Below are 12974 nucleotides of genomic sequence, written 5' to 3'. Positions count from 1 at the left end.
TCCCTGTTTGGCTCCACACCCCATCCCTTGTCCATGGGCCTGAACTGCTCTAATGTGGCTTGGTATCAAACTTTGCTTGATAATGTTTTAGGAAAGACATCAGAATATCTTCCTGTATTAACGGTGATGTATAGCTACAAGTACAGTGTATGTAATCCATTGGCTCAGAAGGCTCTTCTGTTTATTTCTCTGAATCACACCCAAATGGTTAAACATGCAAGTATTAGTGGTGATGCTCTCTCTGCTATTGTTATTATCACCAGGGAATTCATACTCAAACCAGTACAGATCCTTATGAAAAAGATTGTGTGTGTTCAGGCACAGATTCCTTTCAGGAATTTACCTCCACTAACAAGCAACGGGGCAAACTGTTTCCACGTGACATGCCCACTAAATAGGCTTCATAACCCCTGCAAATATATTGCAAATATCCTTAGCTTCTGGAAGTTCAAAGTGCAAATGACCTATCTCAGCAGAGAAATCGAGGTGATGGGTCTGGTCTGCTGGATGGATTAAAGGCAGTGGTGTGGCGGTGGTTCATCTCCTGGGATAGGTCGCATGTCGGATATATTGTGTAGTTAAAACACTAATGTTATATGGAAGAGAGATGGCATGGTGGTTCTCAGCTGGGCTGATATACCAGGCAACATTCATTTCACCATTTGTCTAAATTTCTCCTGGCTTTGTCATAAGCATTTTTCACAAACATTTGAGAGAAAGTTCAAGCCATTTTAAAATAATGACATTTCCCTGAGCAGTAAAAACTTCCATTTATGTAAACATCTTAAAAATGGTAAAAAAAAGTCTTAAGCCACAAAAGGGGATATTACCATAGATGATCAAAAGTCTGTTGAAAGTTTCGAAAAATATCTTGAAGGAGGAGAGGGAGGCGGAAAGGTTTAAGGAGGGAATTCCAGAGCACGGGGGCCCAGGCAACTGAAGTCACAGCCACCAATGGTGGTAAATTGGTTTATTATTGTCATTTGAACCGAGGTACAGTGAAAAGCTTGCCTTGCATATTGTTCATACAGGTCAATTCAATTCAACAGCGCATTGAGGTAGTGCAAGATAAAACAATAATAAGAGTGCAGAATAAAGTGTTACCGTTACAGAGAAAGCGCAGTGCAGGTAGCCAATAAGATGCAAGGTCATAATGAGGTAAATTTTGAGGTCAAGAGTCGATCTTATCGTACTAGGGAACCACTCAGTAGTCTTACAACAGCAGGATAGAAGCTGTCCTTGAGCCTGGTGGTACGTGCTTTCAGGCTTTTGTATCTTCTGCCCGATGGGAGGGGGGAGAAGAGAGAACGTCCGGGATGGCTGGGATTTCTGATTATGCTGGCTGCTTTACTGAGGCAGCGAGAAGTGTAGACAGGCTGGTTTCCGTGATGTGTTGAGCTGTGTCCGCAGCTCTCCGGTGGCGCGTTAACATTATTAGAGGCCACAGCTAGAGGAGTGGAGAGATCTCTGAGGGCTGTAGGCCTGGAGGAGATTGGAGGGATATTGAGGGAGGGCCATGGAGAATTTTAATATCGAGGAGTTGTCATACCAGGAGTCAGTGTGGTCAGCAAGTGCAGAGGTGAGTGGTGAACAGGACTCAGTGTGAACTAGAACATGGGAACAGCTTTGGGTGTCGAGTCTATGGAGATGTGAGTTGGGAATCAGCCAGTTGAGCAGAGGGAGGGTTGACGAGAGAGCCATTGGAATATTTGCGGATGAAGGGATCCCATTTCATGATATTGGTATTGGTTTATTATTGTCTCGTCACCGAGATACAGTGAAAAGCTTTTGTTTGCAGATCATTCCAGACATAAGCACATCGAGGCAGTAAAAAGAAAATAGAATGCAGAATATTTTGTTGCAGCTACAGAGAAGTGCAGTGCAGGTAGACAAATAAAGCACAAGGGCCACGTAGGGTATATTGGCAGATGGGGAATTTATCCTTACAGTATGAGAGGTCCATCCCAGAGTCTGACAGCACCGACCTCAGCCTCTCCTCTTCCATGGGACACACATTGAACTAATACAGAAAGGCTGGTACCCAAATGGAATCTTTTAAGGGATGCGGTTGGCTGGGAACACTTTCTTCACCCTAACAACAGGCTCAAAAGATGGACAATCAGGCAGGTGGTGATAAGAATCCTTCTGTCAAATTAAAATACAACCTGGAAGCAACCAACTGGAAGCAAGAAGTTGTATCCAGCCTGATCTCCCAGCTTCCCAGGAGATCCACAAGCAGATGGTAAATAGTCGATGCAAGGAAAATGTTTGCTTCCTTACTGAGGGAGAAAACAAATCAAAATATAAACTGTGAGGCAAAAATTCACTCTCAGGTTCATGTTCTGCTGCTCGGGGCCTGGGCAACAGAATCAATGGCAAACTGTGACCTGGCTGTTAACTGGTGATCAATCACTTGGTTACCTCCCTGCCCTTTGCTGCTGACTGTCAATAACAAGTCATCTTCACAGCTCCCAGATAGAAAGAGAGGGAGGGGGGGGGGGTGTGTAGAGAAAGGGAGAGAGAGGGAGTGAGAGAGAGAGAGGGAGGGGTAGAGGGAGAGAGAGGGAGAGATAGAGACTGGGCTGGGGGTAGAGAGAGAAAGGGTGGAGGCTTAGAGAGAGTGTGAGAGAGGGGGGTGTTGAGAGAGAGAGAGAGAGAGAGAGAGTCAGACAGACAGACAGAGATAGGGGTGGTGAGAGAGGGGAGGAGGGGTAGAGAGAGAGAGTGAGAGATAGAGACCAGGGTGGGGGTAGAGAGAAAAAGGGGGAGGTGAGGAGAGAGAGAGAGGGGGAGACAGAAGGGAAGTTGGGAGAGAGAGAGTGAGAGAGAGAAAGAGAGAGAGAGAGAGAGAGAGAGAGAAATGGAAATACATAAATCTATATCATAAGAGAGTGACAGAGGGAGAAATCGAGCAAGGAGTGCAGAGCGAAATAGAGGGATACAGGCTGTCCCCAGGTAATGAACGGGTTCCGTTTTTACAGACGTCCTTGTTGACTCTTTCAATCAGTTAGAAAATACACAGAAGTCACTCGATATGGTAACCAACCTCTGCAGTGCTGTAATGAACAGCATCAAAAGCACATCGACTGATAAGAAAGAACAATTACTAAAAATGGAGAGAGAGGGGAAACTCGCTCTACCAATTGTAGGAATGAATGTTTGTACTTGGACTCCTGAATTTAATAATATTATGGGAGCTCATCAGTACTTAAGTCAGGTGTTTGTAACCTGGGGGCAGCCTGTATACATAGAAAGTTATAGGGAGCGAGCTGTATAAGTATGTATTGTATATAACTTACAAATAGACAGAAAAATACAAATGATGTATAGAGACAGAACTGAGTGAAACGGGGAGGTGAGAAGGAAGGAAGATAAAGGATAGATAAAGCAAGTCCCCGTGACTTGCACAGTCAGATCCCAAATATCAGCCACTGAGTTTTGCGGAACAACTGAAGGGATATTCAGCTGGTGGCGAGGTGGTAGCAGCCCAGAAGACCAAAGACCTGCACCAACAGCACGTTGGGGTAAAGTGGGTCAGTCTGCCCTGTGTGAGGGGGAGGGGGGAGAGAGGGAGAGGGGAGAGGGGAGAGGGGAAGGGGGGAGAGGGGGAAGGGGGCAGAGGGGGAAGGGGAAGAAGGGGGAAGGGGGAGGGGGAGATGGAGAGGGGGAGAGGGGAAGGGGAGAGGGGGAGAGGGGAGGGGGAAGGGGAGGGGAGAGGGGAAAGGAGGGGAGGGGAGAGAGGGAGAGTGGAGAGGGGAGGGGGAGAGCCCGAGGGGAGGGGGAGAGCCTGAGGGGAGGGGGGAAGGGGAAAGGGAAGAGTGGAGGCGGGAGAGAGAAGAGGGGAGAGGGGGGAGAGGAGAGAGGGAGAGTGCAGAGGGGAGGAAGAGAGCCCAAGGGGAGGGGGAGAGCCTGAGGGGAGGGGGGAGGGGGAGTGGGGAGAGAGAATAGGGGAGAGGGGAGAGGGGGGAGGAGGAGAGGAGGGGGAGAGGGAAAAGGAGAGGGGAGGGGAGAGAGGAGATTGGATCGGGAAGAGGGGAACGGGCTTAGGGAAGTGGACATGCGGGGAGAGGGGAAGTGGGAAAAGAGGAGAGGAGATGCGAATTCAAACCTTGCTGTCACAGGGCAGATTGAATTCAGTCGGTTTAATTAAATCCGAAACAAAACTACCCTCAATGATGGAGACCACAAAAGAATCAGATTATGTTTGTAATAAAATACACCCAGACTCGTCCAGTTAAGGATCTGCCTTCCCCACCAGCTCGATACTTAGGGACTCCAGTCACTTGGGGCGAGCAGGGGTGCGCGATAAATACCGGCCTTACAGTGACACCCACAAACCACGGACGAAGTTTGTCCTGATGAGCCGAAGCCGTGTGTTGGGAAAAATGTTCGTCAGGAGCTGCCGGCTCTCTGTGTGTTTGTCCCTGCCAGAGGGAGAGGCTGAGGGGAACTTGTAAAGAGAGGATGTGTTTATCCCTCAGTGGAACAACAGTTCTTGAAGCAACGGTAATGTGATAAAGGTTTTGTGTTAGATGATGATTTCACTTACAGAAGTGTCCTCCGAGCAGGAAGCTACGATGTTGTCCACAAACGGGTTCCATTTAATGTCCAGCACGTTTCCCTGGTGACCACACACCTTGGGGTAGAGGGGGTCAATCCGTCCTGTCTGAGAGGGGGAGGGAGGAGATGGGGAAGGGAGGGGGGGAGAGGAGGGGAGATAGAGGGGGAGGGCAGAGGCATTGGGGAGAGGGGACGTGGAGAAGGGTGAGGGGGAGAGGGGGAGAGAGGAGAGGGAGAGGTGAGATGGGTGAGGGGAGGGGGGTGGAGAGGGGTGCAGAGGAAGAGGGGAGAGGGGGAGAGGGGAGGGGGAGAGAGGGATAGGGGAGAGAGGGAGAGGGGAGAAGAGTGAAGGGAGGGGAGACAGAGAGGGGAGGGGGAAGAGAGAAGGGGGATGGGGGAGAGAGGAGAAAGGGGAGGGGGAGCGAGAGGCGAGAAGTGAGGGGAGGAGAGAGGAGGCGGGAAGGGAAGGGGGAGAGGAGGGAGAGGGGAGAAGGGTGAGGAGAGGGGGAGGAGGAGAGGGCGAGGGGGGAGGGCACAGGGGTCAGAGAAATGGGGAGAGAGAGGAGGGAGGAGGAGAGAGGGAAGTGGAGAGTGGAGAGGGAGAAATGAGAGGAAGGAGCAGAGGGGAGAGAGGGGAGGGTAGAGAGGGGAGGGAAGAGGGAGAGAGGATGGTTATTGCAGAGCTGAACGATCTTGCGCTTTAACAGTAACTCGCCCAACCTCAGGGTTTCTGACCACTGAGGAACAATTGCAGGTGCAGTCAGTGTTGTAATGTAGGAAACACAACATGCATAGCAGGATCCCACTGTGTGGAATGAGAGAGATGCATTGATCCGACACCAGGAAAACACTCACACAGACACAAGAGATTCTGCAGATGCTGGAATCTGGAGACACACACACACAAAGTGCTGGAGGAACTCAGCAGGTCGGGCAGCATCTATGGAGGGAAATGGACAGTCCGGCCTTTTTACTCTGGCTTCTGCCCTCTTCCTTTCCAGTCCTGGTGAAGGGTCTTGGCTCAAAACGTTGACTGTTTATTTCCCTCCGTAGATGCTGCCTGACCTGCTGAGTTCCTCCAGGAAACACTCTTTCTCTTTTGAAAAGCGTCAAAGAATCTTTTGTGTCCCACTCTGAAAGTGGACAGGGCCTCGGTTTAAGGTCCCATCCAAAAAGACAGAACCTGACAGTGCAGCACTCCCTTGGTACTGCCTGTATCAAGTTCCTGGTGTGAGCCTTGACCAATATGTTAAAATATCTGCTTCTAAAATTAATACAGCATTGTATATTTCTGATGATGCACAAGGAGGCCATACAGCCCATAGAGCCCATGTCACCTCACAGAGCACCTCCATTCCCTGACTAACTCTCCCTGTAACCCATTCTCCCCAAGAGTTAAGTGAGTGGATAGAAACACACCTTAGGATGTAGAACATAGGAACAGGCCCTTCGGCCCATGGTGTTGGACCAAACTAATTAAACTAGTAATAAACACCGAACTAAGCTAATTCCTTCTGCCTACACAATGTCCGTATCCTTTCATTTTCTGCATATCCATGTGCCTAGCTAAAAGCCTCTTAAACGCCTCTATCGTATCTGCCTCCACCACCACCCCTGGCAGCCCATTCCAGGCACCCACCACTCACTGTGTAAAAAAACTTGCCCAGCATATCTCCTTTGAACTTTATCCCTCTCACCTTAAATGAATGCCCTCTACTATTAGACATTTTGATCCTGGGAGGAAGATACTGGCTGTCTACTCTATCTATGCCTCTCATAATCTTACAAACTTCTATCAGGTCTCCTCTCAGCCTCCGCCGCTCCAGAGGAAACAACCCAAGTTTGACCAACCTCTCCTTACAGCATCTGCCCTCTAATCCAGGCAGCATCCTGGTGAACCTCTTCTGCACCCTCTCCAAAGTCTCCACATCCTTCCTGTAATGGGGAGACCAGAATTGAATGCAATACTCCAGATGCAGCCTAAGTAGAGTTTTATAAAGCTGCAACGTAACTTCCTGACTCTTGACCTCAGTGCCTCCACTAATAAAGGCAAGCATGCCACCTTCTTTGGGGGATTTTTTTTTAGTTGTTCATTGCTGCTCAAGCAGATGGACATATCATAATTTGCAATGTGAAGAAGAAATTCAATTCGCTATGATGTCCACAACTCCTCGAGTTGGCTCCAATTATATAGCAGCTTCAAGTTCCTGGGTGTCAACATCTTGGAAGATCTATCCTGGGCCCAACACATTGACGCAATCATAAAGAAGGCAAGCCAGTGGCTCTACTTCATTTGGAGTTTGAGGAGATGTGATGTCACCAAAGAATCTTGAAAATTTCTACAGATGCACAGTGGAGAGAGTTCTGACTGGGTGCATCACCACCTAGTATGGAGGCTCCAATGCATAGGATTGCAAGAGGCTGCAGAGGGTTGCAGACTCAGCCAGCTCCATCACGGGCACAGCCCTCCCATGATGGAGCAGGCTGAGTCTTCAAGAGGAAGTACCTCAAGAAGGCAGCATCCATCATTAATGATCATCACCACCTGGGTCATACCATCTTCTTGTTACTACCATCGGGGAGGAGGTACAGGAGCCTGAAGACCCACACTCAACGATTTAGGAACAGCTTCTTCCCCTCCGCCATCAGATTTCTGAACAGTCCATGAACCCATGAACACTGCCTCGTTTTTTTTGCTACTGTTTATTTATTTTGTAATTTATAGTAATTTCATGCCTTTGCACTGTATTGCTGCTGCAAAACAACAAATTTCACGTCATATAAGTCAGTGATAATGAACCTGATTCTGATATGGTTAACTGCTATTTACAGCTTTTCCACAGGGTGGTGCTGTTGGCCCTGGTGTGCATGCTCTTTCTATTCTCCTTTGGTCTAGAGATGGCGCTGAAGCCCAATTGTCCCAAATTAGGCAGGACTTTAACCATTCACACCTGGGCAGGTGCCCCACATTGTAAAATCTGCCCTCACTGCATCCCACAGTTCACATTTGAATGAAAAAGGCCAGGTAGGTTACTTGGCTGCTGTAAGTTATCCCTAGTATAGATGGTGGGCAGGAGAATTGGGAGAGTCACTGGCAGAGAGTAAATGGGAGAATGGATTGCTTTGAGAGCTGGCATAGACTGTGGGCTGAATGGCCTCCTTGTGCATTGTAAGGAAATATATGAGAACATGTTCATGACAACAGTAAAGAAAATCACTCTGCCCATCGAGAATCTGATAGCTCTTTGGAATGGAAAGATTTTTGAAAGATCAGGGAGTTGTGTGTATAAGTGGAACGGCCACAGAAGGAGAGATGAAGGCTGGGGAAAATCAGCCCCAACCATGTTGAATGGCAGGGCAGGGTCGGGGGGCCGAGTGGCCTCCTCCTGCTCCTATTTCCTTGTGCTCTTTGATGTAATTCACTTCGCTGCCTCGGCCAACATGACAATTATACCACCAGACTTAAGGACAGCTTCTACCCCACTGTGATGACTATTGAACGGTTCCCTTATACAATGAGATGGACTACGACCTCACGTCACTTGTTGTGTCCTTGCACCTTATTGCACTGCATTTTCTCTGTAGCTGTGACACTTTACTCTGTACTGTTACTGTTTTTACCTGTACTACATCAATGCACTTTGTACTAACTCAATGTAACTGCACTGTGTAATGAATTGACCTGTACAATTGGTTTGCAAGACAAGTTTTTCGCTGTACCTCAGTACAAGTGACAATAATAAACCAATACCAATACAATACCAGTAAAATTAACCATTTCTTCCTCCAACTCAGCCAGGTGTTCCCCCATACTTTGACCCGGCAACGCTCTCCTCGTGAAATGCCATTCCCTCCACCTGGGTGGTGCTGGTGAGACCACTCTACATTGCAATCCTGAAATATCCCCCTCTGAGTGGCTTGTGAGGCTGTATCAGGGTCATCAGTTTGGCATTGTTATCAGGAATCACGTAGAGGCCTTCCCAAGTGACGTTCCTTCCCAGAGAATGGGAAGGAACAAGATGGCTTTCTATAACCCAATATTGTTTGATGATTATTACTGATGTTAACTTCATTTAATTAATTAAATTTAAATTCCACATCTACCATGGTGAGATTCGAACTCATGGCTCTGATCATTCAGCCAGGCAGCTGGAGTGATCAGCCCAGGAACACAACCACTAGGCTAGCACCACAACAGAGGCTGCAAACCCCTTTGGATGTCCTGAGGGACTGAGGGGTGTTAAGTCAACATCAGTGTCTTTTATTCACAGGTTCTGCACCATCAGTTCTGCTAGGACTTTGTTAATAAGGAAGGGTATCGGGGTGGTCACAGTGAGAGTTACAGGGATTGTCGTGGGGACTACAGTGAGTGTTACAGTGGGTGTTGGAGTCACAGATTTATACAGCATTGGCAAAAGCCCTTTGGCCTGCCGAGTCTGCACTGACCATTGACCACCTGTTTACATGAACCCTGCACTAATCCCACTTTATTCTCCCCACATATCCATCAACTCGTTCCAGATTCCACCACCCACACACACACCATGGGCAATTCACAGCAGTCAATTAACCTACCAACCCACATGTCTTTGGGATGTGGGAGGAAACTGGAGCATCCCGAGGAAGTCCTGTGGTTCCTGTGGTTCTAGACTGAGTCAATGACTCCTGTCAGGCTGGAATTGTCTTCTTTGGGAAAAAAATGGGTAGATTTAATTGGGATGTTTTAAGTTATGAGACACCAGTAAATAGGAATATCCCTTAGCAAAGGGGGACAAAATCAAAAAGGCAAAGATACAAGGTAGAAAGATTAGAGAGGAGATGAGGAAAGATGATTTATCACGCAGAGGGTGATGGGGGTCCTGAACTCACGGCCCAATAGAGAGGGAGAGGCAGGAACCCTCACACAGGCAAAGAGCACTCGGGTGTGTACATCAAGAGCTGGGAGATCTCAGGGCTTCGGATCCAGTGCTGGAGGGTGGGATAGGACTGGAGAGATATTTACTGACCAGCACAAATACAAGGGGCCGAACAACCTTCTGTGTCAGAAATCGTCCGTGGTTCTATGTTCTCAATAAACCATCAGCCCAGCTTCACCTGGGATCATTTCATCGGTTTAAAATCCTACCTTTTCACTGCAGGGTGGTCTGAATAATCAGGGGTGGTGAAGAAGGAGTTTGGCACGCTTGCCTTCATCAGTCAGGGCGCAGGGTACAGGAGTCGGGATGCCATGTTACAGCTGTGCAAGACATTGGTGAGACGCATGTGGAGTATTGCGTGCGGTTCTGGTCGCCCAACTGTAGGAAGGATGCCCCTCAGGTCCCTTTTAAATCTTTCCCCTCTCACCTTAATCCTATGCCCTCTAGTTTTAGACTCCCCTACCCTGGGGAAAAGACTGTGGCCATTCACCCTATCTGTGCCCCTCGTGATTTTGTAAACCTCTATAAAGTCAGCCCTCAGCCTCCTACACTCCAGGGAAAAATGTCTCAGCCTGTCCAGTCTCTCCTTATAGCTCAAGCCCTCCAGTTCCAGTATCATCCTTGTCAATCTTTTCTGCACCCTTTCCAGCTTAATGCCGTCCTTCCCATAGCGGGACAACCAGAACTGCACACAGTATTCCAAGTGCAGTCTCACCAACGTCTTGTACAGCTGTTACATGACATTCCAAATCTTGTTCTCAATGAAGGCAAGTGTGCCAAACGCCTTCTTCACCTCCTTGTCTCCCTGTGTCAGTGTGGCCTGTTGGAGCCTTCTGAAAGACCCTGACAGGCACGGTTAGCTCAATGTCCCTGGGCCGCACAGCTGCCTTTTAAAACAATCCACTTGTTATTTTGCAACGTGGACAGCAGGGGCTCCAAATATCAACATTTCTTCGTTTTGGGTTTACAGAAACAGGCCATTGGGTTCATTGGTGGTTCTTGGACACCACATCTCCTCTCACAGTTAACTTCGATCAGCTGTCCCTTCTGTTTCCCTCTCCCTTGTGTGTTTACTCAACTCACTCCTGGGCACCTCTGCTTGCCTGCTCCCAATTCCCATTGGTTGAGTTTTAGTAGTGTGTGTGTGTGCGTGCGTGCGTGCGTGCGTGTGTGTGTGTGTGCGTGTGCACGCGCCTGTGTATATTCGTGTGTGTATGTCTGTATATGTGTGTCCATGTATGTTTGTGTATGTATGTCTCTGATGTCTCTGTGCGTGTATTTTCATGTATGTGTTCGTCTGCATGTGTTTGTGTGTGTGTGTATTTGTGTGTGTGTGTATTTCTGTGTGTGTACGTCTGTGTGTGTATGTCTGTGTGTGTGTGTGTGTGTGTGAATACTGGCCATGGGCTGTGGTCACCTCTACACCTGCCTGACGGTGAAGAGATGGGACAATGAACCTCCGATACTTCAGCCCATCTCCAAAAGAACTACCCATTAGTTTCATACTCCCTTGTCATACTTCCCTGTGACCAGCAACATATTCTCTCTCACAAACTCCACACAAGCAGCACCGGAGGTCAGGATCGAACCTGGGATGCTGGAGCTGTCAGGCAGCAGCTCTAATAACTGTGCCATTTGTTGATACGGTTTTATTCTGAATTCATTAATTGTGCTTTAATAGACACTTAAATAATCAGGAAAAGAGGGAAATGAAGGCAGAAATAGAAGTGGAAAATATTTTCTACACTTTGTACCCATTTTTAGTGAAACACTCAGAAACAGACTGAGAAGCAGCAAGTAACATTTCCCACATAAATTCCCACTTGGCCGCACAAGTTGATAGGGTGATGAAGAAGGCGTACGGCACGCTTGCCTTTATTAGTCCAGGCACTGAGTTCAAGAGTCAGGAAGTTATGTTGCAACTTTATAGAACTCCGGTTAGGCCGCATCAGGAGTATTGCATTCAGTTCTGGTCACCTCATTACAGGAAGGATGTGGAGGCTTTGGAGAGGGTGCAGAAGAGGTTTACCAGGATGCTGCCTGGATTAGAGGGCAGGTGCTATGAGGAGAGGTTGGACAAACCAGAGTTGCTTTCTCTGGCACGTCGGAGGCCGAGGGAAGACCTGAAGGAAGTTTATAAAATTATGAGAGGCATGGATAGAGTAGACAGCCGGTATCTTTACCCCAGGATCAAAATGTCTAATACTAAAGGGCATGAATTAAAGGTGAGAGGGGGTAAGTTCAAAGGAGATGTGCGAGGCGAGTTTTTTGCACAGAGAGTGGTGGGTGCCTGGTATGCGTTACCGGGGTGGTACCCCAGCACGCCTTTGGGACGTGGGAGGAAACCGGAGCACCCAGGGGAAACCCACGCGGTCACAGGGAGAACGTGCAAACTCAGCGCCGGAGGTCGGGATTGAACCGGGGTCTCTGGAGCTCAGCAGCAGGCGGTGAATTAAGGGGTGATTCATGTCCAAGTTCAGAAGGTATCTGGCCCCATAGCCGGTGGAGCTGGAAAGTTTGGGGGATGTTCTTATGGGCAGTGGTGCTGGGTAAACACAGAGACCACTAGAAAATGAGGGCTCTTCTCCCCGTCACTGGGAGCAGCTTCAGGCTGGTAATGACTGCTGACAGAAGGCATTGTAGGTAGAGGGCTGTTGCTATGGGATTACTGAGCTGGGAGTTTATGTCTCCCTGCTGCAGAATTCATTTAAGCCGACTTATTTTCCATTAAAACTGGAGCACCTGTGTAGATAATTTCATTCTGTTGGCTGGGTGCCAGCAGTGACAGACTGTTCTCAATGCTTGGTTGTAATTTTCACACAGAGCTGTCAGTGGCAGGGGAGGCAGGCCAGGATGGTCAAATTAGAACGAATCTGTGAAATGTATTTAACAGCAGTTGTGTTGTCCTGTCCAATCCTCTGCTGTTAGTCTCGGTGTGCAGATTGGGGCACTTTGGTGCTGTACACGGGTCACTGCCCCCTCTGGACTCCATCGTTGTTCCGGTTGTCCTCACAGCTCTGTGGGTCACTGCTCGCTCCCTCAAGACTCCAACCCTGCATCCCCTCCTCTTGAGCAGAGAGCTGGCAGCAAAGACCAGCTCTAATTTTGTCACTCCATAATTGGAAATCCTTTCCCTCTCTCTAACCTTCAATACCCAAGGCTGGTCAATGCCAACTCTCCTGAGGGTCTAACCCTATTGGCCTCAGTATCGTTCTCATGACTCCTGGCCACTGGTTACTGGGATGCGGAGGGGGTTTGATGTGGATGGGATGAAAAGCATTCCCCGCCCATAACCACCTGGTGCGACCTTTTTGGGACTTTTGTCTCTGTAGATTCATTCTCAATGTCTGGTGTTCAATGCCAATGATGTCTTCACTTGATTAATAATTGGACAATAGTTTAGCCTTAGAATTCCCAACTGTTTGTTTGAAGAAGGGCCCTCAGAGAATGAAGACATCCCAAACTTCAAGGCCATTGAAGGCCCAGTGTAATTCATCA

At 48.4% G+C, this 12974-nt stretch overlaps 1 protein-coding gene across 2 annotated transcripts in view; it reads right to left on the bottom strand.

Annotated features, from left to right (window-relative positions):
* Positions 1–12974, bottom strand: part of coro2ba (coronin, actin binding protein, 2Ba) — a 159038-nt gene that overhangs the window by 39585 nt on the left and 106479 nt on the right. For both annotated transcript variants that reach the window (XM_052040328.1, XM_052040327.1), the window contains one exon: positions 4550–4666. In XM_052040328.1, the coding sequence (XP_051896288.1) occupies positions 4550–4666 (117 nt within the window). The remainder of the gene's footprint in view (positions 1–4549; positions 4667–12974) is intronic.

This window comes from Pristis pectinata, chromosome 28, assembly GCF_009764475.1.
Source record: "Pristis pectinata isolate sPriPec2 chromosome 28, sPriPec2.1.pri, whole genome shotgun sequence".
NCBI lineage: Eukaryota > Metazoa > Chordata > Chondrichthyes > Rhinopristiformes > Pristidae > Pristis > Pristis pectinata.
The sequence above is the reverse complement of the archived record's forward strand: the minus strand, read 5'-3'. Positions and strand labels throughout refer to the sequence as shown.